At 46.6% G+C, this 24,792-nt stretch overlaps 1 protein-coding gene across 1 annotated transcript; it reads right to left on the bottom strand.

Annotated features, from left to right (window-relative positions):
- Positions 1-3,771: 3,771 nt before the first annotated feature.
- CTSS (cathepsin S) lies at positions 3,772-24,182 on the bottom strand. Its single transcript, XM_075607581.1, has 8 exons — positions 24,024-24,182; positions 18,240-18,369; positions 17,057-17,179; positions 12,471-12,641; positions 10,623-10,847; positions 9,378-9,543; positions 8,044-8,146; positions 3,772-5,918 (listed from the first exon to the last, which is right to left on the bottom strand). Exons 2-8 carry the CDS (start codon positions 18,366-18,368, stop codon positions 5,819-5,821), a joined length of 1,017 nt encoding a protein of 338 aa, XP_075463696.1. The 5' UTR covers position 18,369; positions 24,024-24,182; the 3' UTR covers positions 3,772-5,818.
- Positions 24,183-24,792: the final 610 nt, after the last annotated feature.

Here is a 24,792-nt window from a genome sequence, read left to right as displayed (position 1 = left end):
TGTCCTCAAGGGCTGCCAACATGTGACTCAATCAGGGGCTCAGTCATTATGACTGAGCCACCTGTGCTGAAGCAGGGATATCCTGAAAACCTGACATGTTGAAGGACCTTGAGGACTGGAGTTGGCCACCCCTGTCCTAGAGCTTTTAAAGGTGTCACACATTTACCTGTTGTTTACAAAGCGCAAAGTAATTCATGAATGGGCACAGACATTTTTTATGAATGGTTTCATCACGTTTTAGTACCCGGAGTGAATTTTTTTTTTTAGAAAAGTACGCAAATCTGAAGATGTGAAGACAATTGTGGAGCTCACCCTCAAGAATCTGTGTTAGTGTCCGGTAATGTTTTTACCACCTTCCTGCCTGCCAATGTTACCTCATTGATTCAATCTATGGACCAGGGTGTTATCCGGAATATGAAATGTCATTGCAGAAGAGATTTTCTGAGAAAGTTAATCAATCATGAAGGGCTATGCAGAACTTTCCATCTCAGAACAGAAAATAAGCCATTTTTAATGTGGCTTGTGCGTAGGGTTGCCAGGTGGCTTCTCCAAAAATACTGGCCACAATGGTGAAAGGTGCGACTCCAGGGATGGATTTGGAGATCCACCGCCTCTAGGCACTTGCCCGTGACGGCCGCCTCCTTGCTGCCGCCCTCCTTCAGAATCGCAGCGTCATCGTCACCAATGTGACATCACGACGTCGCGCTGTCATGGTAACGCGACGGCATGATGTAAATTGGCGTTGAAACGCAGTGTGACGTCATGTTGGTGATATCCGCGGCATCATTTGATGTTGCGATTCCGTAGGAGGGCGTCAGCAAGGAGGCGGCCGCCACATGTAAGTGTCTTCCCATCAGGCCCGAGACCGCTGTATATGGGGGCAGACATTTTTGCAGCCCAAAAATGTTGCTGCCCTAGCCCAGGCCTATCGTGCCAAATGGGATATCCGCTACTGTGCGACATGCTCAACACACACGCCCCCACAACTTCATGCTGTTTCCTCCTCTCCTTGGCCCCACTCCCAGGCTCTTGACACCTTCTGATTTGCTGCATTAGCCAGCAGCGGCCAATCAGGATGGAGGAAGCTCGGTTGTGCCTGGATGAAAGAGAAACATTAAGGAGGGCTTGGAGAAAATTGTGGCCCAGTGTTGTGATTGCAGAAGTGACTTCTCATGAAGAAGACATTGTAGGCTTTAATGTACGACCTAGAAAAAAATACATTAGCGCAAATTCTTTGAGAAAGTGAAATAGAAGAGTGGGTTGAAGCTGATATGGAGGTGGAAGTGACTTGTTAGTGATGCAGAAGTAATAGACTGTGTTGTGAATCCTCAAAAGCCGAAGGACACTAAGGCTGGGGCCATAGAGGGGTGAGCAGTTCGGAGCCGCGCTGCCGCTGAGGCTCGCCTGTTGAAATCTGCGCGATTTCATGCCCATGCAGGCGAGCCAGCGGGCGCGATCGGAGGCGGGGGGAGACTGAGGGAGGCGGGGCAGTGACGTCGCTGGGCCAATCGCCCGCGATGCACCGACGTCACGGCGCTGTGACGTTGACGCTGCTCCGCGCTGATTGGATGTTTTCAGCCGACAGCGCTCTGAAAAACAGCTTGGCTGGCGGCTGAAAAATCCAGCACCTCCGCACGCCTGCGGACGCTCGCGTGAGCCCCCTCTCAAGGCATCCTCATTGAGGATGCAGGGGCTCAGCGCGGAGCGTCCGCACGGCTCAGCGCGGCCTGTCCTTCTATGGACTCGGCCTAACAAAGACTCCGAAGAAACTTCAGCTTTTGATACAATAATTACATTTGCAGAAGTCAGACTTGTTGCTCTGCACAAGAGATTTTGCAATGACACATTTTGCACTCTACTTTCATGCAAAATAAAAAAGGCAGGAGGCACGTAAGCAAACTGATATCAGGAATCTATTCAAAAAGCTTCCAGGGCTTGTCAAAGGGCCTGTCCACATTCAGCCCCAACACCATCACCTTCTACATCTACACTTGACGTTGATAACCCTGAGCCACTGCCAGATGCCCAAATACTCCCCCCCCTCCCCCAAATCTCCAACTAAGCAGTAAATGATGTACAGTAGAGTCAATAGTTTTAGTATTAAGTGTAGTGTTAAGTGATCTGGGTGTACGCAATGCGCTGCTTATATAGTACAGCAGCAACAAACGAAAATACGACAGTACTATAGTAGTATTACTACTTGATTGGTGAGTACCTGTGTACTATTTTATACTTTATATGTTATGATCCTCAACTCCAGACCTCAAGCGCCGCTAACAGGTCAGGTTTTCAGGATATCCCAGCTTCAGCACAGGTGGCTCCATCAGAGGCTCAGTTGACTGAGCCTCTGATTGAGCCACCTTTGCTGAAGCAGGTACTGATTGAGCCAGCTGTGCTGAAGCAGGAAGTGTTCGAACCACCTGTGCTGAAGCTGGGATACGCTGAAAACCTGACCTGTTGGGATGGGGGGTGGGGGGAAAGACAGGAGTTGAGCACCCCTGTTATAATGTATTCTAATTCTTTGAAAATGTGTACTAGAAGTATGGTATAACACCGCGGTGCGCAAACTGGGGGTGAGGGGCGCGAAATTGTCTGCGGGGGGCGCTGGGTTTACCGAGGCCCCGCGCGCTTCCCGAAGGCACTTAAATGAAGTGCCGGGGAAGAGGCGAAGGCCTCTGTAAACTGCACTTACCGTGACTCAGACGGCCTCTGGAGACGCATCGCCATGGTATAACACTTAGTAAACAGGAATTTGTGCTTATCTGGCACCTCTCATGTCCGGCACATGCCAGATAACACCGATTATACCGTACCATTCTAATACTTCTTTTTAAATGAGGTCATTTGTTTGTATGTGTCCCGGATTTTACTTTTGAAAATCTGTTCACCCTAAATATAAGCTACTTTTTTCTACTACTGTCATCACATGACAAGGCTTAGCAACATATACAGGCATACCCCGGTTTAAGGACACTCACTTTAAGTACACTTGCGAGTAAGTACATGTTGCCCAATAGGCAAACGGCAGTTCACGCATGCGCCTGTCTGCATGTCCTGAATAGCAATACCGGCTCCCTACCTGTACCGAAGCTGTGTGCAAGCGGGGAGACTATAGAGCTTGTTACACATGTGTTATTTACATCAGTTATGCTCGTATATGACGATTGCAGTACAGTACATGCATCGATAAGTGGGAATAGGTAGTGCTTCACTTTAAGTACATTTTCGCTTTACATACATGCTCCGGTCCCATTGCGTACGTTAATGTGGGGTATGCCTGTACTGGATTTGCAATAAAGCAAGAGGCACTTAGGCCTGTAACCAGAGGCAGATTTCCCATTATGCCCGGACCTAGGGCAGCAACATCTTGGGGCGGCAAAAATGTCTGCCCCCATATACATTTGCCGCGCTTTTGGGACTATGGGGCCTGATGGGAAGTCACTTGCATATGCCGGGCGCCTCCTTGCTGTCTCCTTTCTGCCGCCCCCCCGATTCGCAGCATCAAATGACACCGCGTACGGCACCAAAGTGACGTAACACAGCATCTCGCTGTGACGGCAAATAACGTCACGTTACCATGGCAACGAGCCGCTTTGGTGATGTCCGAATCGGAAAGAGGAAGGCGGCAGAAAGGAGGCAGCCGGCCTATGTAAGTGCCTGGGGGCCATATCTATAATGTAACAGCGAGTCCAAGATTGCATCGATTTGGAATCAATTAAACAATGCCATCATGACTTATAGGAGGTAAACAAAAAACAGGACAACACTTCAAACTGTTTGAAATCAGTTAGGTATTTTAATGAAACCAGCGCCTGTTACACAATGACGTTGCTGAGAGAAATCATAATGATAATTAATTAACATTTATTAATATTATGAAATGTCATAGATTTTCCATAGAAAGCAATGGGAAATATGTAATTGCAGAGATCCAACCTCCAAGAAACAAAATATGGGAGATTTAGAGGTAAATGGTATGTAGTCTGAAACGGCCTTACGGGACGTCTTTGGGTGAAAATCACTACTGAAGTATATAGGGATTTTTTTTGGGCCCGAAACAGCCGCTTTGGACTACAGTATACAAAATTTACCCCCAAGGGGTTCTCCACCACCACCACAAAAAAAAAAATTTAAGGGAAAGATACAGACACTGATGTAGGGTAGGCGTAGCCAAATCCAGTCCTCAAGGGCCACAGACAGGTCAAGTTTTAAGGATATCCCTTCTGCACAGGAGGCTCAATCAGTGGCTCAGTCTTCCTTAAAACCTGACCTCTTGGTGGCCCTTGGGCCGGGGACTGGAGTGACCACCCGTGTTATAGGACATTGGTTCCCAATCTTCATCATCTAGGTGTTCCGCCCTCCCCTCCCCCCCACTCTAAAGCACTTTATCCCCAATTATGTATGTATTGCAACAAAGCAACATGACCCTCCAAAAACCCTGTCTAAATCATAAATAAAATAAGACTTCCTTAAAACCTGACCTGTTGGTGGCTCTTGAGGGCTGGAGTTGGCCACAAGTTAATACAATATATTCCTCAGTGTATTTGCAGTATTACATTCCACCCAGAGCTTGGCCTTACTCCTTTACATAGTCAAGGTTTCGCTGAACAAGCTTTCTTAGAGGCTTATTCTTTACCTGCCGAAGCAGCTGGCTGGACGTTTTCCGGACGAAATTCCTCATTGACCTCAAAGGGGAATTTCAGCCGAAGACGTCCCGATCAGCGTTACAGAATAAGCCCCATGGTTTTTAGGCTGATGCTTTGATGTAGGCTCTGTGAAGTGGTAAAAGGCTAAATAGGAGGTGTTTGTCCTGCGGCAGTTTTTGGAGCAGAGAACATGTACTTTGACGCATTGCCATTTTTCGGTGCACAGAGGCATCACATGTACGAACAGTTTCTTCTTCTTTCTGGTGCGGTTTGGTAGACGCCAGAAAGTGACCTCACATTAACCCTGGCAGAGTTTTCGGTGCAGAATCACGGCAGCACTGTCATTGTAAACTGTGCATCATGAACCTCCCCCCTAAGGCCACACTTATAGTGCCGGCGATGGCGACGCCGCGTCAAAACAAATGTATTGACTCCGTCACGTGCGCTTATAGTAGGAGCGGCGCGGCGGCTTTGTCGCAATCACTTGAAGTCAATTCAATTTGATTTTTCCAGCGACCGCAGAGTGATGTCAGCATCGCCGTCACTATAAGCGCGGCCTAACACTTTCTACTGACACTCCCCAAATCACAAGATGGCGCCCATGGATGAGAATTGGAGCAAAGACCCTGATACATTGGTGTTTCCTTCCCTGATCCTTGGATTTCGGTGGTGTGTGTATATATACACATACATACATACATACATACATACATACATACATACATACATACATACATATATATATATATATATGTATATATACACACATACACTAGTTAAAACATTATTGGCCATATTTACTATTCAGTCTTCTGCTATAAGACACCTTACACCACATTGACTTGAATGGGCTGTAATATGGCTTCCAGCACCGGATGACGTCTTATGGCAGGACCGCTCTGTAAATATGTGTCTATATAATACTTAGGAGGCTTTTGAGAGTGTGCAGAGGGATGTATTATGAATTAGGACAAACACTTACACACACAATCTGTTTCACATCAGACAAAATGGAAGATTGCACATTAAACAAGCGAGAACTTGTTCATGTTATGTCAAGATATTTACTGTATTTAGTAAGGTGTCAATTAAACATATATATTAGATGAAGTTTTAACACATAATTTCCAGATATTTTCTCTTGCTAGATTCTGCGACGTTGAAAACCCGCTTCACAGTTGTGGATAGGATGCGTAACTCGCCACGCCGCAGAGATTGCCGCTGTTTCTCGCAAGGCGAACGTAACCTTTATCTCCGTAAGTTACACCCCAGCTTGGAAGAGAAAGAAAGAAATTTCCGTGAGGAGCTGTGTGCGTCAAACGGAAACATTGGCCAATACGCTATGAAGCTTTCCCAGGTCAGCAAAGCTCTGAACGCCATTCTAAGGCCTTGATTATACCAAAAATCGCTGGTGGCGTCGCGTGGAGGGTTGCTGCGTGGCGCCAAAACAACCAGCATAAATACAATTAAAGTAATCATGCCGATGGCGACGGTCGTGCTGCACCGTACTGCAAAGCGGCAGGCTGGGGAAGAGACTTCTAAATTTGTTTTCCTCTGGCAACAGCCATGTCGCGTGAGCGGCTCAGCCAACGAGGGCAAACCGCTCACGGCCACGCCTCCAAGCCTCCTCTGCTCTGCCTCCCTGGTATAATCAAGATGCTGCTTGGCGGCAGCGCAGGGTGACGTCACAGGATAGCACTGCCGCCATGCAGCTCTTGGTATAATTGAGGCCTAATGAATCATTTCATGGTGGAGCAGGTACACAGCATTTTATATAGAGACCATAGTCTTCCATGTCAGAATATACCCAGGCACATCCAGTAACACTGAAACTCGCATATATCCATTGAAGGAAAACTTAATAACTGCATAAGTAATAGTAAAATAACCTCTTGGTTTGACAAATTAATGGTCTTTTTGCTATAATTCTATATGGTATAGTACATACTTCTATTTATTTAGTATAAATGTATGAAACTAGTAACCCTTTTATTAGCCCTTAAAGCCATTGATCAAAATGGTATAAGAAATGTAATGGTAATAAAAAAAAATGAGTGGTACTTTTATCCCCTGGCCTAGACCTAGAGTATTAGCACTACTGTTTAAGCCCTAACTTATACATTTCCTTATCCCATTACTTATATGGCCTCCTCACTGACATGCTATTTCTGTAATCTTTTATTATTTGTATTTGAATTGCTAATTTCCCTCATTTTAGTACTGATTCTTTCCCCCAACAGCTAAATTATATTATATTCATGCGCAATCCACATACCATAAAACACTGCAAACATGTTTTATAGGTGGGTACGGTCTCCAAATCTGCTAGCGACCCACAGAGCAGGAGTTACTCAAATTATCCTAGCTGTTCACAATAATTTTGGCTTATTGCACTAGAATTGTTATTTTCTTGCCGTTCAAAGTCTCGGCAGCGGTTTTTATCCTGCTGTAGTGAAGTAAGTTGTGATATTGTTTACTGACAGGAGGATTCTTCCCATATTAAATTATTGTATATTATAGATATTTCCAAACCCTGCAGGCCACTCCTTGATAGGAGTTCTAATAACTAATATCATTCTAATAACACTGTCTAAAAAAATTATTGGCTTACCCAAATAAAAAGGCTTTTTATCTTCTACTGAATTACCTTCTTTACACGATAAAGCAACATTCCAGTTTAATGCCGCAAAAAACAAGAGAATGGCGGTGCACAGCGCACGATATCGGTGAGGGGTGGATGCAGATCGATGCAATAAAAAATGGATTTATTAAGCCCAAAACAAACATGAGGGGGGTAATGATTCTCTAACACGTTTCGCGCCTCTCCTGGGGCTTTATCACGCTGACAAAGTGCCAGGAGAGGCACGAAACGCGTCAGCCCTTCATAGATATTGTGCTCTGTGCACCGCCATTCTCTTGTTTTTCTGCTGCTTCACTTCCTGCGACACGACTGGAGCACAGCAAGGGAACTTTCAGGGACAGTGGTCTTGTGAGTACTCAAATACACCCTCTTATTGGGCTGCAACTGGCCTATTACTCCGATAGAGAGCATGGGTTTGTGAGCTGTCGCTCTATGTCTGGCTTCTGGGGGAGCGGGGACATGTCACATCTGAGACAGTTACCGTCTGTGACCGTCGGTCTCTAGTCCCTTCCGTTCCTGTATATGCCTTATCTTTGAGTGACCACATCTAATTGAGGCTTTACTATATATTCAAAAATATTATCACTGACCACTTGCTCCTCATGCAAAATAGTTCCAATAAGCATTTCAACCATATGCACAGTCACTATTGATATATACATTGCCACTACCACATAGGTTTTTGAGGCACTGATTTCGGATTTGTTGCCTAATCGTTTTTCCCTACCGGTTTAATGCAGCCTGTAGATTCATTACCTGTTTTTTAAAAGCCAATAGTCTTGTCCGTTAAGGCTGCCATAGCCTATTGCAAGGACTCCATGATTTACGTCTTGACCGCAGGATTTATCATTGTAGACACCTGAAAATGGCATGCTAGTTAACACAAGAAAACGGAAACATCTGGGTTTAGACAGGGCCGCAGACAGGGGGGGACAGCTAGGACTGCTGTCCCGGGCCCGGACAGACAAGGGGCCCGGTCTCCCTGCCGGCAACCCTACAGTTCTCTTTCTGCAGGCAAGATAGGCTCTCCCCTTTTCTGGCTGCCGGTGCCATCTGTCTGTCCCGTCCCTTCCCTCCTGCAGGACTGAAGGGCCCTCCCCTTCTCTTAGCACCACCCATCTGTCCCTCCCTTTGGCCTCAATGGGCCTACAGGGCCCTTCTGTGCATCCGCCATGTGTCTCTAGCAGGCCCATCCAAGGGCCCCTGGTAATCACACATGCGCCAGGCCCCCCTTATACCACCCTCTCATGCCCATACACCCTAAGGAGGGTGTGATTTTTTTCTTTTTGCGGGTGGGGGAGGGGGGGGTGGGTTATTTTGTGTTTGTGTGTGTGTGACTGTATTTTGGGAGGGGGCCTATTTGAGTGTGTGTCTGTATTTGCGGAGGGGGTACTTATTGTGTGTGTGTGTCTGTATTTGCGGAGGGGGTACCTATTGTGTGTGTCTATATTTGCGGAGGGGGTACCTATTGTGTCTGTATTTGGGGAGGGGGCCTATTGTTTGTGTGTGTCTGTATTTGGGGAGGGGGGCTTATTGTGTGTGTGTGTGTGTGTGTGTGTCTGTATTTGGGGAGGGGGCCTATTGTTTGTATGTGTCTGTATTTGGGGACGGGGGCCTATTGTGTGTGTGTGTGTATTTGGGGAGGGCGACCTATTGTGTCTGTATTTGAGGAGGGGGCCTATTGTGTGTGTATTTGGGGAGGGGAGCTTATTGTTTGTTTGTATGTGTGTATATTGGGGAGGAGGGTTATTGAGTGTGTGGAGGGGGAGAAATACATAGGGCTGGGAGATGTGGGGGTGTAAGAGAGGGAGGGGGGAAGGAAAGGGTGACGAGGGAGTGTAAGAGGGGGTGAGAGCAAGATGGTGTGTGAGAATGGGGGGGGGGACAGTTTAAGAGAAAATGGGAGGGGGGTTGCTCGCAACGCCGCTGACATGTGGGTGGGAGGCCCCGATGGAAACTTTACTCCTGGGCCCCGGGAAAGCTGTCTGCGGCCCTGGGAATAGGGGCAAACCATGGTTGGCTTTATTTCTGCGGTTTCGGCTGAAGACTGACGAGAGATTTCAAGGTTTGAAGAAATGTTCAACACTTACCGCTTTTATAAAAGTAAAATGTGGGGCGAGAAGCATCTATGGCTACAGATATTGGCCCGACATTAGCCAAGGCCGCCTGAAGAGCCTGCTCTGTGCCTGGCTCAATCTCTGTGTACTTGGTGCACGTGGCAGCTTTGTCACCAGGGTTATAATGACACGTGTCATCCTAATAAGGTATTAATAAGAACATGTTAAAAGGGTCATTCACTTGATTGGTCATAACCACAGCTGCATTCAATCTGAACCCCTTGAGTCTACATCTACCTTGCTGCACAGGCAGACGTCTAATGGGGTTCCTCAGGAGCTGCTCCCCTCTGCACAGAACCAGTGTGCTAAGGATTAATATCTGAGTTTTCTAACTGCTGTGTTTCGTCAGCCCCACCCTCTGGAATTTTAATGGACCATGAGGACAAAGGACTTTGAAACCACAGCTGCATTCAATCTGAACCCCTTCAGTCTACATCTGCGTCGCCCCAATGGTGGACAGCCTTTGGCGCACCTAAAGGGTGTGAGCCATTTGCTGATGTTTGGTAATGTTGCAGCTGCTCTATTCCAATCTGAACCTCACCAGCCCTTTTTATCCACTTTACCCAATTTCCAACTCTAACTGCCCATGAAATGTTTGTGAATTGACTTTATAATCTCTTTTCATTTAATGTAACCATGTATTGTTATAACTCTGTGACCAGGACATACTTGAAAACAAGAAGTAACTCTCAGTGTATCAATTCCTGGTAAAACATTTTATAAATAAATAATAACCTTTAATTACTGAACACTCATGAGCTTGTACGAAAACCCTCAATTATGCACTTTACTGGGATTTACTGGATGTAAATAGAATATTACCCACCGTGGTTGTTTTCATTAATATGTCATTAGCATTAGCACTATATTTTGATTCATTTAAAAAAATATCTGGTGCCAACCCCCAGCGCTTTAAAGTAGGAGCAGACGGGCAATTAAAAATACAAGGAGTAGCATTTCAGAGCATTAGACATACGTGTAAACACGGGGACAATTACACCCCTGTCCCAAAGAGCTTACAATCTTATGGGATGATGTGACACACATATGAATGTCTTTCTAATTATGTGATTATAAGGTTGTAGAAGCTATAAACTGTACTAATGTGCGGTACGTGTTGGTCAAAAGCTATCACCACAACCACGAGGGCAGTTTAGGAATGTACCCATTGCCTACCATCCCCTTATTCCAATGGTTATTGGTGTGGTATCAACTCACCTTGGCATGATAAGGGTATGAGCTATCAGAATCAATGCCATTATTGTCAATAATATATCGGAAGGCTCTTGTCATGAAGCCCCCACTGCAGCCCTTGTTGCCATACTTTGAAGAACAGTCCACAAGGTTTTGGGGACTGAGAGAGACCAGTTTGCCGGTCTTCAGTTGCAGCTGTCCCTCTAGGGCACCCACCGCACTGAAAGCCCAGCAAGAACCGCATGTACCCTACAAGAAAGGACACAGAAAACATGAAGGCCCTATCCCTGTGCACTGCACATCCATCAAATAGGATTTGATATTAAATGAACATTCAACATGTGATGGAAATTGGATACCAAAATGGGAGTACCACTGCTTTTTTATTTCCAATAGAACCAGTAGTTTAAAACTGAACCAAAAAGTGCTCGTGGCGCAAAGTGACCAAATATAAACAGTTCAATATGCAAATAAACCCAGTGATGTATAGCACTGAAAACACATAATACTGTCACTCCATATGTGGAACTCCTCAGGTGCATGGACTTCTGGTTAACCTCATATGAAGAAAAGAATACAAATGCAGAGGGTATAGTGTATTAACATTTACTCATGATGACAAACAACATAGGGGGGGGGGGAAACAAACTCACATTCTCCCACTGGTGTATAAGCAAGAAGTGACTTCGGGCGCACTTCAACCCTTCTCCCGAAATGACTGCTCCCAAATCAGCTGCTGGGCATGTAGAGACACATGCAAACTCCGGTCTCCTCCTTCAGCGCCTCTCACCCGCGCTCAGAGTCCTCCGTCCGTTTCAACACGTCACAGCCTCCCCAGCCATTCTGGATAGTATAGGGTTAATGCGGTGGCCTCAGAGCGTCAAAAAGCCCAACATGTTTCGTCCAAAGACTTCGGGTTTTTGACTCTCTGAGGCCACCGCATTAACCCTATACTATCCGGATTGGCTGGGGAGGCTGTGACGTGTTGAAACGGACAGAGGACTCTGAGCGCGGGTGAGAGGCGCTGAAGGAGGAGACCGGAGTTTGCATGTGTCTCTACATGCCCAGCAGCTGATTTGGGAGCAGTCATTTCGGGAGAAGGGTTGAAGTGCGCCCGAAGTCACTTCTTGCTTATACACTAGCGGAAGAGTGTGAGTTTGTTTCCTCCCCCCCCCCCCTGTGTTGTTTGTCATCATGAGTAAATGTTAATACACTATACCCTCTGCATTTGTATTCTTTTCTTCATATGAGGTTAACCAGGAGTCCATGCACCTGAGGAGTTCCACATATGGAGTGACAGTATTATGTGTTTTCAGTGCTATGCATCACTGGGTTTATTTGCACATTGCACTGTTTATATTTGGTCTCTTTGCGCCACGAGCACTTTTTGGTTCAGGTTTATGTAATTGCGGTTTGGGGAAATCGCAGGTGTTCAGGCAGCAGCTTGATTTTATCACAATATTTGTTGCGCTTTATTAACCCTTTATCTGTCACCAGTACTTTAAAACTAAAATCCTATACGGGAGGACCAGTACTTTATTCGTTCCTTCTTACTACCCCTTTTTCATATTACCCCTTTTCTTTGGTTTCTTTCACACTTAGGATTCCTGTGTGTTGACCTGAAGCCGTTTTGAATTCCCCTATTGCATTAGTCTTTACCACCTCTGCTGAAAGGCTATTCCACGAATTCACCACTGTTTCAGTGACAAAGTACTTCCTCACTTTCCCCTGGGTATCCACCTCCAGCTTCCGCGAGAACCTCCTGTTCAAGCCCTTCTCTTTCTCTCAATTTTGTTTCCTGTACCTTTGTGAAAGATGGATTTTTAAGATCAAAGGCAAATGTCCTATAAAATAGGGTTGAAATGTTCTTACCTGGTTTTTGACTTCAGTGACACATCCTTTCTCCCTCCAGTCCACAGAGTCGGGCACTTTGCTTTTCTGATTAGCATTCTGCGTGTTGTTCCACTCATTACTACTACTGTTCCACTCACCCCGGAGTGGTACTTGTAAACCAGTTACCACTGACATCACCTCCTCGCTAGTCTAGATAAAATATAGTAAAACACCAACAATTCATATATTTTTTATCATATACTTTCTACCTCCTGAGGTGCAATTCTATGTAGTTTATGAAGAAAAAAAAAAGTGTAAATAATATCATATTTTATTTCATATGTTGCCCCGCTTTTTGGGACTACTATGTAGTATAAGGGGTAAACGGCCTTAATGGGTTTACTGTGTAGGATCACTCAGATTACTCCCCTCCCCATCATGTGATGCAGGATAACTATACAGAAAGGTATAGTCTCTCCTTTGTATGTCTTGTGACCAGTGATGTCACTATATGGAGAGATAGAAGGGTATATATAGATCTTCCCTATGTTCTAGAAACAGGTTCCTCAGAGTTCAGACTGAAGCCTCACTGTGAGTCCTGTAAATAAGTTTGTGTGTATAGTTATGTGTATTAAGGATGTCTTGTCACCATTTCTTATTTTCAGTTAAGGAACATGCTCTATATAGTTAGCACCTGTAGTAATGGCCCAAGATTGTTCTCATCTGGGAGAGGAGTGAGCATGTGACTAATAGGAGTTCTCAGAGCAGTAACTGCGGAGCATAATCGGATCGGCCCCACCGGAAGGTCCTAAGTAAACTCCCGATCCAATATGCATGGACGAGGTAGGCAGTACACAGAGAGACAGGATGCTAATCCCCGTGGACAGAGTGTATTCCCACCATGTTTACTGCATTCATTTGGCTGTTTGGGTTTCTTTGCTAATTAAGGGAGTTTCTTTCCATCTTGGTCTCTGAATAGCAATTCAAGGGCTTCCTCTAAACGTAATCCAGTCTGTCTCTGTGAGAGCTAGTAATGATAAAGGAGAGAGGACAGAGGGGGACTTTGCCTGTGCAAGTACACTATGACAGAGATGGCCAACTCCAGTCCTAAAGGGTCACCAACAGGTCAGGTTTTCAGGATATCCCTGATTCAGCACTGGTGGCTCAATCAGTGGCTCAGTCGAAGTCTGCAGTTGGTCACCCCTGCTCTATGACATCAGACAAATTGGAGCAGCCAGAGAACATCAAACCCCTCCCAAGTCTCAGGTCACTGATGCATTCCCAAAACCATAAGGTCCGAATGACCTGTAAACAGGCCCCAAAAGATTATGTTTAACCTTTACAGTGCCGGAGATCCCATCAGTTTCATTGCTGTGGGGAAGAGCGCGGGGCCTCTGTAAGGCTGCGGCCAGGCAGGGAGCAAGCGCACTGTCGCTCGTGCGTGGTGACGTCACGCGCTCTGCTCGGCCGGGTGATTTGTGGCCAGCTAGGTGAGCGTGGGGGCGGGGGGCGTGGCCATAACTTTACGGAGCTGCTTCGCTCTCATTGGGCGAGCCGCTCAAGTGACGCACCAGCGAGTGCGCACATTAAATTTGCTCTACAAGTAGCTAAGCGCCGTGCATGCGCGGGCGCTCGCTCATGCTGGCCACACACATTGCAGCAATGTGTATCATCGCGGACAGCGGGAGCGCCCGCTCAGCGTCACCCTGAATGATGCCTAAGACTACAGCCCCAGTCACTGCGTGCGGGTCGGAGCACCTGGCAGCACGTGCACCAGTTTCAGCTGTGATCTGTGGTCCAGGGGTCGCGATGGGACGCGCGTCTTGGCAAGAGCATGGGGGAGCAAATACAAGATCTAGACTACAGCCCCCGGAGAGGCGTGGTTGGGGCGTGGCCATGACGTCACGTGGCTTGTTCTCCCTCATTGGTTGAACCGCCGCCTTCACGTGGCCAGCTTTCGGCCACCGCGCCAAAGTCAAATATCTTGACTTTTCAAAATCTGGTCGCGCCACTCGCGCTTGGCATTAACTGGGGCCGGCCCCATAGAGGGCCATACCTTGTTCGGGGCACGTACGCAGCCGCGAGCACTGGGACCGAGGCATAACCATGATGCATGGTGCATCACCGGCCCACACCATGCTCACAGGCAGACGTGCTACGGCACCGGTCCATGGACCCACCGGCCCACTGTGCATTTGCTCAGTGTCCCGACGGCCCAATCCGTCCCTAGGGTTAGGTGAGGAGAAGGCTGTGGGTGGAGTACAGAGGGGAAATGAGAAAGGAGGAAGTGAAATATTTGTGTTCCTGACGTGGGTGAGTGGTAACACAGCACACAGCACTCTGATATATATATATATATATATATATATATATATATATAGCAAATGTAGGTTTGGTAAGAGCAAGTAATACAATCGTTTTTCCCCCCTGTATGTAACACAGGCAATGCGATCAGGCCGGATGTGACAGGGATCGGGATGGCCCCCCTCCTTCAGTGTGCGTAGAGCCCCCCCAAAAAGGAGCAGAGGCCAATGATGTACAGTGTGTGTCATTAGAGCAGTGAATTGGGTTAAGGGTCTGTGTAAGCAGTATATATAATTTTCATTTTTGCTGTTATGTTGCAGATTATAAGAAGATTTATCAGATCATTAGGCCCAGTCAGTATCTGAGGATGCTAAGGAGTTGCTTGTAATACATGCTATATTCCCCCTAGCAGACACTCCGCTGTGTACCATATGGAGAACAGGAGTGTGTGTATATAAACACAATAGAAAGACATTTCTACTGGAGAACTCAGGCCTATGGAAACATAACGAATTGAAGCTGCAGAGATGAGAGGTGCACAGACCTGAGAGGCTATAATGACTGGCATAGAATAGTGTTAGGATGGCTGCTCTAGGTGGGGATGCTGGCCAAGCATGGGTGGGGATGCTATATTGTGCTTCTACTGCCCAAGTAGAGCAGCAGGGTCTAGGAATACAATACAAGTTGGTGGGACCATAGCACTCACACTTTATGCTAGACAGGAGTTTGTGTGTTGAGCTTCACTTCCCACCTTACAGTATAAAAATGTTTAGGGAGGGGAACATGAAAGCAAAGAAGAGGTATGTAATGCTTGTACCCAAGCAAAAGGGCCTTTGGTGTATGATTACATTGTATGCTGAGAAAGGAGCAAGAGAGACTTTACAGAACATGGACAAGGGACAATGCAGCGGGACCGGGTGTGGTCATAACTTTACGGAGCTCCTTCGCTCTCATTGGGCGAGCCGCTCAAGTGATGCGCCAGCGAGCGCGCACATTAAATTTGCTCTACAAGTGTGGAGCAAACCGGGTGTGGATAAGTAGCGGGACCGGGTGTGGGTACGTAGCGGGACCGGGTGTGGGTACGTAGCGGGACCGGGTGTGGGTATGTAAATGTATATAATAGGATTGGACGTGGGTATGTAGCTGGACCGGGTATGGGTATGTAGCGGGACCGGGTGTGGGTATGTAGCGGGACCAGGTGTGGGTATGTAGTGGGATCGGGTGTGGGTATGTAGTGGGATTGGGTGTGGGTATGTAGTGGGCTCGGGTGTGGGTATGTAGTGGGATTGGGTGTGGGTATGTAGTGGGATCGGGTGTGGGTATAGCGATTGATAAGGGCTAAAGACAGCCATGGTGGTGACAGCAATTTGCAGTTGGGGAAGGGGGAGGTTAGAGGTGAGGGGTAGCAGAACCAGTTGGTAGAGTAATGATTGTGGTTTTCTATACTTCATTTAGTCTATCAGCTTTCTGGTATCAACTGTTTCTAAGAATTGCCTGGAAATGTCAGGCTTAACAGTGAAAAGTCCCCACATAAATACTTCTTCTTAGATTTCAGGTTTAGATTGCAGTATTTAGGTACAATTAGTATAGATCAGAATGTCAAAGAGCTGGGTAGGGTTAGTTAGACCCAGTAGGGTTAGTTAGACCCAGGGGTGTGCGGTGAGATGGCCACAAGGTGAAAGGTTAAGTGAGTATTTTGCCAGCCATGTTAAACGAAGAACTCATAAATGTGTTTGATCTTTGTAAAAATGGTAGAAATATCCCAGATTTAACCCCTTAATCATGTCACAGTCAGTGTCCCATTGTCTTTAAAGAGACTGCCCCTGTAGTAGAAGAGGTGCCAGCAAACACCAGAGCAATGGGAAGGCAGTTTCACACCATGATAATGGGAGAACTATGAAATGGTCAAAAAGTCTTGATTTATCAGTGCTAACAAACCAGCCATTTTTGGAACCCTCCCCCATAGAAAGCAGATTAAATGGCACTGCTTTAGCTAGTTCTGTTGCCCTTTGAATTTTACATTCGGAGATTTGCTGATCACAGACTTTGCAATAACAGAAGTTGCCAGTTCCTCATCAGTTGTATAATACAGAGCCTAAAATCCAGTAGCTTGTCCTTTTTCGAGTACAGGAAAGATGGAATACCCATGCGTGTGTTGCCTGTCTTTCACGGGTCCCCAAACCAGCATCATTCACCCATTTTATGATGTCATACAGTGGTTCCGCTCAGGCAAGGATTCTTGGTAGTGACAGGCAATGGCAAATGAGCACTTAGTGGGCGTGTCACTATTGGCTTCCTACCTTAGAATTTAGAGTACCTACCATGTCTCCAAGATGGTTCATCCCCAGATCGTAAGAATGAATTCCCATGGAGTGCTCAAGGTTATGTAGCGTCACAAACTTCAGATTTTTTTCCCATATGACCCGTCTCCTGATGTCCTCTTTCTAAAACACACACAACGTAAACCTTTAGAGCCAGCTTGGGTTAGTTATACTCTGTCCTGTGACCTTACATGTGTGCAAGGTGTGCAGAACGGGTGCCAGTTATCCCAAATTTAGCAGGACGGAGACAACTAGTAAAATGTCCCTAATGTGGGATTAACTTGCTTTGCTATGCTTTTGATGGGGTTAAGTAGCGAGCTGATGTGGACTGGAGGCAGAGTAAACCCACATAATGAGGCTGGAGTAATCAGCTCTACACAAAAGGTTATTGATTTATTGATAGGATCACATTAGCATTATGGACTAAAGGTCTCATTTACAAGTCCTGCGTGCGAATACCATTGAAGTGAATGAGGCTGTAGGTGTCTCTGCTTCCTAGTGTCTCCCTTTCAAAGCTGGTAACTGTAAGTAAGACGCAGCAGGGTGTTTAATTGTGGTTAGACAATAACACAGCCGATGTGCGCTCTTAGGCCTCGGCCAGGTAGGGAATTGGCGCGCTGGCGCTCGTGCGCTGCGCCCTGCTCAGCTGGGCGATTCGTGGCCGGCTAGGTGTTCTCGCATCTGGGGGTGCGGCCACGACATCACGGAGCTGCTTCGCCTCATTGGGCGAACAGCTCACGTGACGCGCTTGCGAGCAGCAAATTCAAAGCAGGCGCACCAGCCCGCTCACGCTGACCACACACATTGTCGCAATGTGTCTCATCGTGGCGAGCGTGAGCCCGCCTGCTCAGCGCCACCTTGGACGAGGCCTTAGACATGTACGATTTGCATCGCTGGCACAGAGGGATTTCAAAACCTTGCTACCATTTAGAGCAGAGATGGACAACATCATCTATTTATTTTTTGATTATTGAAGCTCGGCTAACACGGTACTGATACCTCTATATATATATATATATATATATATATATATATATATATATATATATATATATTACTGATTTATGATATGTGCACAAGTCAGTATATCATTTACAAGTAGATACATGTAGAGAAGACCTGCAAATTTATTTTCATGTTCATATCTCCCACATTGAGACGTTCAAGGTGCTAGAGCTGGTACCTCGTTTGAATACAGCTTGGTGAAGGTTTTCTTCCATAACTGCCAATGGTTCTCCAGTGTAGGGTCAACGAGGGCGTGTACCGATGCGATTACAGAGGCGGCTAACAAAATGCACGTCAAGGACTTCATCCTGGAAGAAATACGAGATGGAATGAGGAGTAAAACAACAGTTCCTGAACAGTTACAATGCAGTAGTGGCAGCAAACGCTAATTTTTCTGCAGCTTCTATAACCAAAAGAATAGTCACTGGTAAAAACATTACTCACACACTTCTTTTCTATATCTTAGATATTTCTCATGCCAGAAGGTTCGCTCGATACACTGGCAGAGACGTGCTGGATTGAGGACTTTAACTCCGTTGTAGCGGATTTTTTTCACCTCCTTTAGATACCCCTTTTGTAGCTAAATCCCTGCCCCACCTTAAGGCTGCGGCCCCAGTAACAGCCTGTGCGCACGGCGTGCACTGTGCGTGTAAGCACCGCCCCTCAATGGGGCTGGGCCCAGTACGCACCGTCACGCAGAAGGTGCAGCCGCGCCGTGCTGCAAGGTTTTTCCCAACTCAATCAAATTGAGTTCAAACCTTGCGACGGAGGCGTGGCCACGCCCCCACCAGCGGTTCACCCAATGAGGGCGAACCAGTCGCCTGATGTGATGGCCACGCCCCCGTAAATCCCCGACCACTCCCCCTCCCGTCGCAAGATCCCTCTCTCCCTCACAGACCGCAGATCGCGGTTAGCGCTGTGCACGCGCCACCTCCCCCCCCCCCCCCGCCGGGTGCGCGTGTCACAGACATTACTGGGACCGCAGCCTAAGCCTTTCTAAGACTAGGACGCCGATGCAGCCGGCGGTGCACAGCCCCTCTCTTGCCAGCCCCTTACTTCTTCCCTAGCTGTCCCCAGCGGCGCCTCGCTCCCAGGCTCAATGCGCACTGTGACATGTCAGCCAGCAGGGCTACAACCGGATTGTGTTCCGTGCGGCGATGCGTCACATGGTGTGGCAGGGAGCCAATCAGAAAGACTGATGGGTGGAGAGACAGACACTGGGGGGGAGGGATAGCGGCACAAGGGGTAGAGAGAGAGAGACTGATAGGAGGGAGAGTGGCACGGGGAGAGGGATGTGGTGGGGGAAAGCAAAGTGGCACGGGGGTAAAAGGCCAAAAATCTATAATTCACTTTTCACAGCACCTTCAAGCCACCGGGGAGAAGAGAGTAGCACGGGAGAGAGGGACAGCTCCCCCCGACCCCCACCCCGTCATGGCCGCGCCCCCCTCGCGTCATGGCCCACCTAGTCCATTTTGGCCATGCCCCCTGCGCCTAAAAAAAGCTCCCAGCAGACCGCAGATCGCTGTGAAGTGCTGTACACGCGCCGCCAGGACTCAAGGCGAGAGCGCCGGCATGTGCAGTGGGGTCTTAGCCTAACTCCCTGCCCCACACCTCTGGAATGCTCTTCCCCTCAATATCCGACTGGCACCCCCTCTCTCCACCTTTAAAAGAGCAAAACGTGAAATATTATGGGTTTTTTTTTTTATAAATCAGTTTTGTAGTTTTAGATAAGTGACTTTTGATTTTTTTTTTTTTTAATTCTTTAATGAGTTTTAATATACTGAGCATCCTTTGATTTTTATTAGTGTTGGACCGGGTCCTAATTTTTTTAAAACCGGGTAACGGGTACCCGGAGGATTTGGCACCTTGTACCCGGCCGGGTCCCCGACTACCCATTTTTTCACTTACCTGGGGGTGGAGGAAACTTACCTGTGGTGGAGGAAGCCCGCGGCGACATCTAAACAGGTAAGCAGAGGTGCGGAGGCGGTGGCGCGGCATCAGCGTCAGTGTGGAGCCCGCGTGGGCTCCACACTAACGCTGATGCCGCCCCCGCACCTCTGCTTACCTGTTCAGATGTCGCCGCGGGCTTCCAGCAGGTAAGTAAGAGATACTTTTCAACTACCCTGAAATTACCCGGTGCCAGGTCCACTTTCCAGCTGCCGTGTCCGGATAATTTCCGGGTAGCTGAAAAACGGCCGGATAACGCCGGGTACCGGGTATTACCCGGTACCCGGTAAATCACAAATTTCTATAGCAGGTTTTAGCACACCTCCACAGTAGTGCAAGATCTTTGATATCCGGAAACATTGTAGCTGCTGAGTTACTCTGAATGAAGGATTGATTGAAACTGAAAGACAGCCATTTAGTTAGGATTTTTACAGATTTAGTCAAATGCTATACATAAAAGAAGAAAAATATAGGGGGGGATGCAGGATTGCTGCTTTAAAGCTGCAGACCAAGCAATATCCTACATGTGTGTTTTTTAAAAATAATAAATCAGTTTTCTACTATGAGAAAATACTTCTAGCATTGTTTATGTATTATAATGTAACAAGCATTTTTTGTTTCTATAGCAACCAATATACAAAGTCACATCTCCTTGCTCTTCTGAAACAGGCTCTGGCACACCCCTTTTTGAGCCCCGCCCTCTCTCTAGTAGTGCACCAATTGTATCTAGTGACTGCCTGGTCACGTGATCTTCCCCACAGGAGCTTTGCCTCTTTGGTCCTCTTCTGCTGCACTGACAGCCATTTAGTGAACCCCCGAGCCGAATCTTCTCCAATCGATCACAGGAGAACGGATCGATCGTAAATGTAGCTAATTACTTATCCTTGTGTGGATTATAATGATGCACATATTGAAGGGGAAAGAAAAAAAATGGCAGCTTGGACTGCTGCTTTAAGTGCATATTTTTTTCTTTTATAAACAGGGACCTGAGACCCTGGCAGATATATTAATTACATATTTTTGCATATTTCTTGTATTGTCTTGCACATATGAAAGAGAAAAAATAAAATAACAACAGCAGCCTTGACTGCTGCTTTAAGACCCACCTTAGAACACACCTCTGTAACGGAGCATATGAGAAGCTCTGTGACTGATACTATACACCTCATACATCGACCTTGATCCCTTACAGACACACTTACCAGAGCACCCTCCTACTGTCTCTGTACGTTCTTCCTACTTACCCACATAGACTGTAAGCTCTTAGGAGCAGGGACTCCTCTTCTTAATGTTACTTTTATGTCTCAAGCCCTTATTCCCATTATGTGTTATATTATTGTACCACATGTATTACTGCTGTGACGTGCTGTGTACATGGATGGTGCTATATGCCGTAGATAAAGATATACATACAGAATACCAGGACAGCATGAATAGGGGAAGCAGTGGTGTGTGGAAATGTCTTGCGTAAGAGGGGAACGGACATAATACAGAATAAAACACAGTCACACTTAAGAACAGCTTGAAGCTGATTTAAAAAGTACTGGTACTGTTTCTGATTAAAAAAAAAAAAAGAACACACGGGTTTTTGACATTATTTATAGAGGTTTATTCTGTGACATCTGAAGGGGAGAGAGGCTTTGCCAAATAAATGGCTTGGATGGCGGCATGTTTAATAAGGTAAGTGGGGCGGACGGACAAAAACCATCGGACAAATGGAAGTGATTTTAAATAATCACCTAAACGTATAACATTTCCATGGGAAACAAAAGCTTTGGAGAGCTTTAGCAATCTATATCCAATGCAGGGGGGAGGGGAGAGGGACAACTCCAGACCTCAAGGGCCACCAACGGGTCAGGTTTTCAGGATATCCCTGCTTCAGCACACGTGGCTCAGTCATAGTGGCTCAGTATTCGACTGAGCCTGTGATTGAGCCACCTGTGCTGAAGCAGGGATATCCGGAAAACCTGACCTGTTGGTGGCCTTTGAGGACTGGAGTTGGCCACCTCCGATCTAATATGTTTTGGTGATCAGACGGTTTGTCAGTCCTCCAAGCCCCTTGGTAAATGGCTCCTTTTGTTTTGATGTTTGTTTGCATCAGTCAAACAGATACACAGACATACTGTAGCTGATATGCTCGAATGCAGTGTTCCCAGAGAAAAGCGAAACACATTAATTTCCTACAAGATACTAATAAGAAAAACAGTAACCTGAATGGAGCATGTCTCTGCTTCCAGAGATAATTACTGGAGAAGATGCCGTCGGTACTCTGGGAGCTTTAAAGCAGTAATACTACTTTCCCTCTTATTTTCTTTTCTTATTTGTATATGTAAAGCACGTGGCGATGTATATTTCTACATTCTTACCTAAGCTGGCAGCCGTTTGGTGCTCCTGTTATAAATCTGTAAAAATCCTGATTGTGGGCCTAACATAATGGCATCTTCAGTCAGTGTAACTCAACAGCTACAATGTAACCTGATATTACTAAGGTAACATCTATTATTACAGTTTACAGCTCAAACTGCTGGGTTGATTGGCAACAAATTATCATAAACAGGAAACTGTTGCAAAGATCTTGCACCGCTGGGGAAGTTGTTGTAAAACTCATTACACAACTCACGTTTTGCTGCTTTAAATCCCATGTGTCACGCCGGGCAACAGGAAAGCTGCGACGTCATCCTGTTATCCCTATTATTATCCTATTATCCCACGACTTAAATCTCCATTTTGTTTCCCCTCGAGGAGACTGCGCCGGTAAGTCTCTCGGGAAGCAGGGGTTCCCCAGAGCTGAAATGAACATGGTTCGGCTCTGGAGAACCCCTGCATGTTAGAAATTAAAATATAACGCTTTGTTAAGGGAAACTTAATCTTTCCAAGGAAGCCTTAGATCAGGGGTGGGCAACTCCAGTTCTCAAAGACCACCAACAGGTCAGGTTTTAAGGATATCCCTGCTTCAGCACAGTTGGCTCAATCAGTGGCTCAGTCGAAGGCTGAAGCTGACAGTACAGCGCTGAAGCTAGGACTGATTGAGCCAACTGTGCCGAAGCAGGGATTGATTGAGCCACCTGTGCTGAAGCTGGGACTGATTGAGCCACCTGTGATGAAACTGGGACTTATTGAGCCACCTGTGCTGAAGCAGGGATATCCTGAAACCCTGACCTGTTGGTGTCCCTTGAGGACTGGAGTTGCCCACCCTTGCCTTAGAAAGACAAACTTACATGGGCAAGCTGAGCCTATGCTGCCCCTACATTGGATTGCCCCTTGATGACTCACAGGCTGCTTATAACGGTAGAAAGGAAAATTTCTATATCTAATAATGTTTTGTGTTATTCAATCTGCTGGGAACAGGAAGCTGCCGGCAACTAGTGATCCCAGTGAGATTATCTTCCCTATTGGACAAGGAGTGTGAGGCTACTAAAGTATACACATATACAAGGAAGGGAGGCTTGTCACATGACATGTTACCCCACTCAGACAGAGTACCTGAATGTCTCAGGCTGTTTCCATGTGTCACCCCCCTTCAAATCAGAGTCAGGGGGTCATTATTATGCCCTCTGAAATAGAGCCATAAACAAAACAAAAAATAATATATATATATATATCATTATTAAAGTTATGGTGGGTAAAAAAAAGTGACAAAAACCCTCCACAGTAAAGCATATAGGAACTGTAAATATTATATATATATATCCCCTCAGTGCTAGAGGGTCTGCTAGAAAACAACTGTTTATATGACCTCTCTGGCAGGATTAGTCATCTATCTTCAAGCCGTTGTAATAAGATGATGTTTTCCGAGCTCCAACCAGCGGGAGACACCCATGCAGAAATATGTATAGTACATTACATACAGCTGTTTTTATTACGTACCATATATTTAAGCAGAAAGTATAGAACCTGTTCCATATGTACAATTGGACAGCGTACATTTTCACCAGTCAGTGTGCCTTGCTGAAATGGTCCCTATCAATGGTTAAACTGAAAAGGTGCGGCATGAATAGAACAAAGCTAAACCTACCTTTACAATCGGGCAGTGGTCAGTCCAAAGCAGGACAAGTTTCTCCGTACACCTCTGAATACGATGGAGCTAAGACGTGGACGGGACTGAGACTGGCAATGTTTCTGCAGACCAAATACAGAACAGGAAGGAAAATGATGTTTCTCTTTATTTCACTTTCTATTGTATCATGTGTTTAGCTGTCTGTGCCAATCACAACGAGATGTTTTAAACATGCACGGTTTCCAAGTGTGCTGTAACCAGGGTTGCCACATTTACAGCACTCTTCTGCAATACACACACACACACACACACAAACACACCCAAAATCCCCCACCCATACCACACACACTTACCGTGGGGGAGGGGCCTCTGGTTCCGCGACAGTCCCGTGGGCGGATGCGAAAGTTTGGCCCAAATTCCGGCATTGACCGCCGCTGCGCGGAGAGGGTGGGTGGCTTGGAGTGAAGGCCCGGCAGAAGCCACACAGAGGCCCAGCAGCCGGACGCAGAAGGACGGGCTCATCTTCCAGCTCGGCCGGACCGCCAACCCCACAGCCGCCAGGCCTGGGACAGTCGCCCCCCCTGAAAATATGGGATAATAATGCATCCCGACAAATCTTTCCGGGGCAATTCAATGGAAAAGGGGACAATCCCATATACACGGGACGTCTGGCGACCCTATCTGTAACCGCCTGTACTCTGACAGCAGAAAGGCGAAGACGGTTTCCTGTTGACCTCAGAGCTTTCTGGGCCCCCTGTGAAGTTCTTTTGATCCACCTATAGTTTCC

This window comes from Ascaphus truei, chromosome 7, assembly GCF_040206685.1.
Source record: "Ascaphus truei isolate aAscTru1 chromosome 7, aAscTru1.hap1, whole genome shotgun sequence".
NCBI lineage: Eukaryota > Metazoa > Chordata > Amphibia > Anura > Ascaphidae > Ascaphus > Ascaphus truei.
The sequence above is the reverse complement of the archived record's forward strand: the minus strand, read 5'-3'. Positions and strand labels throughout refer to the sequence as shown.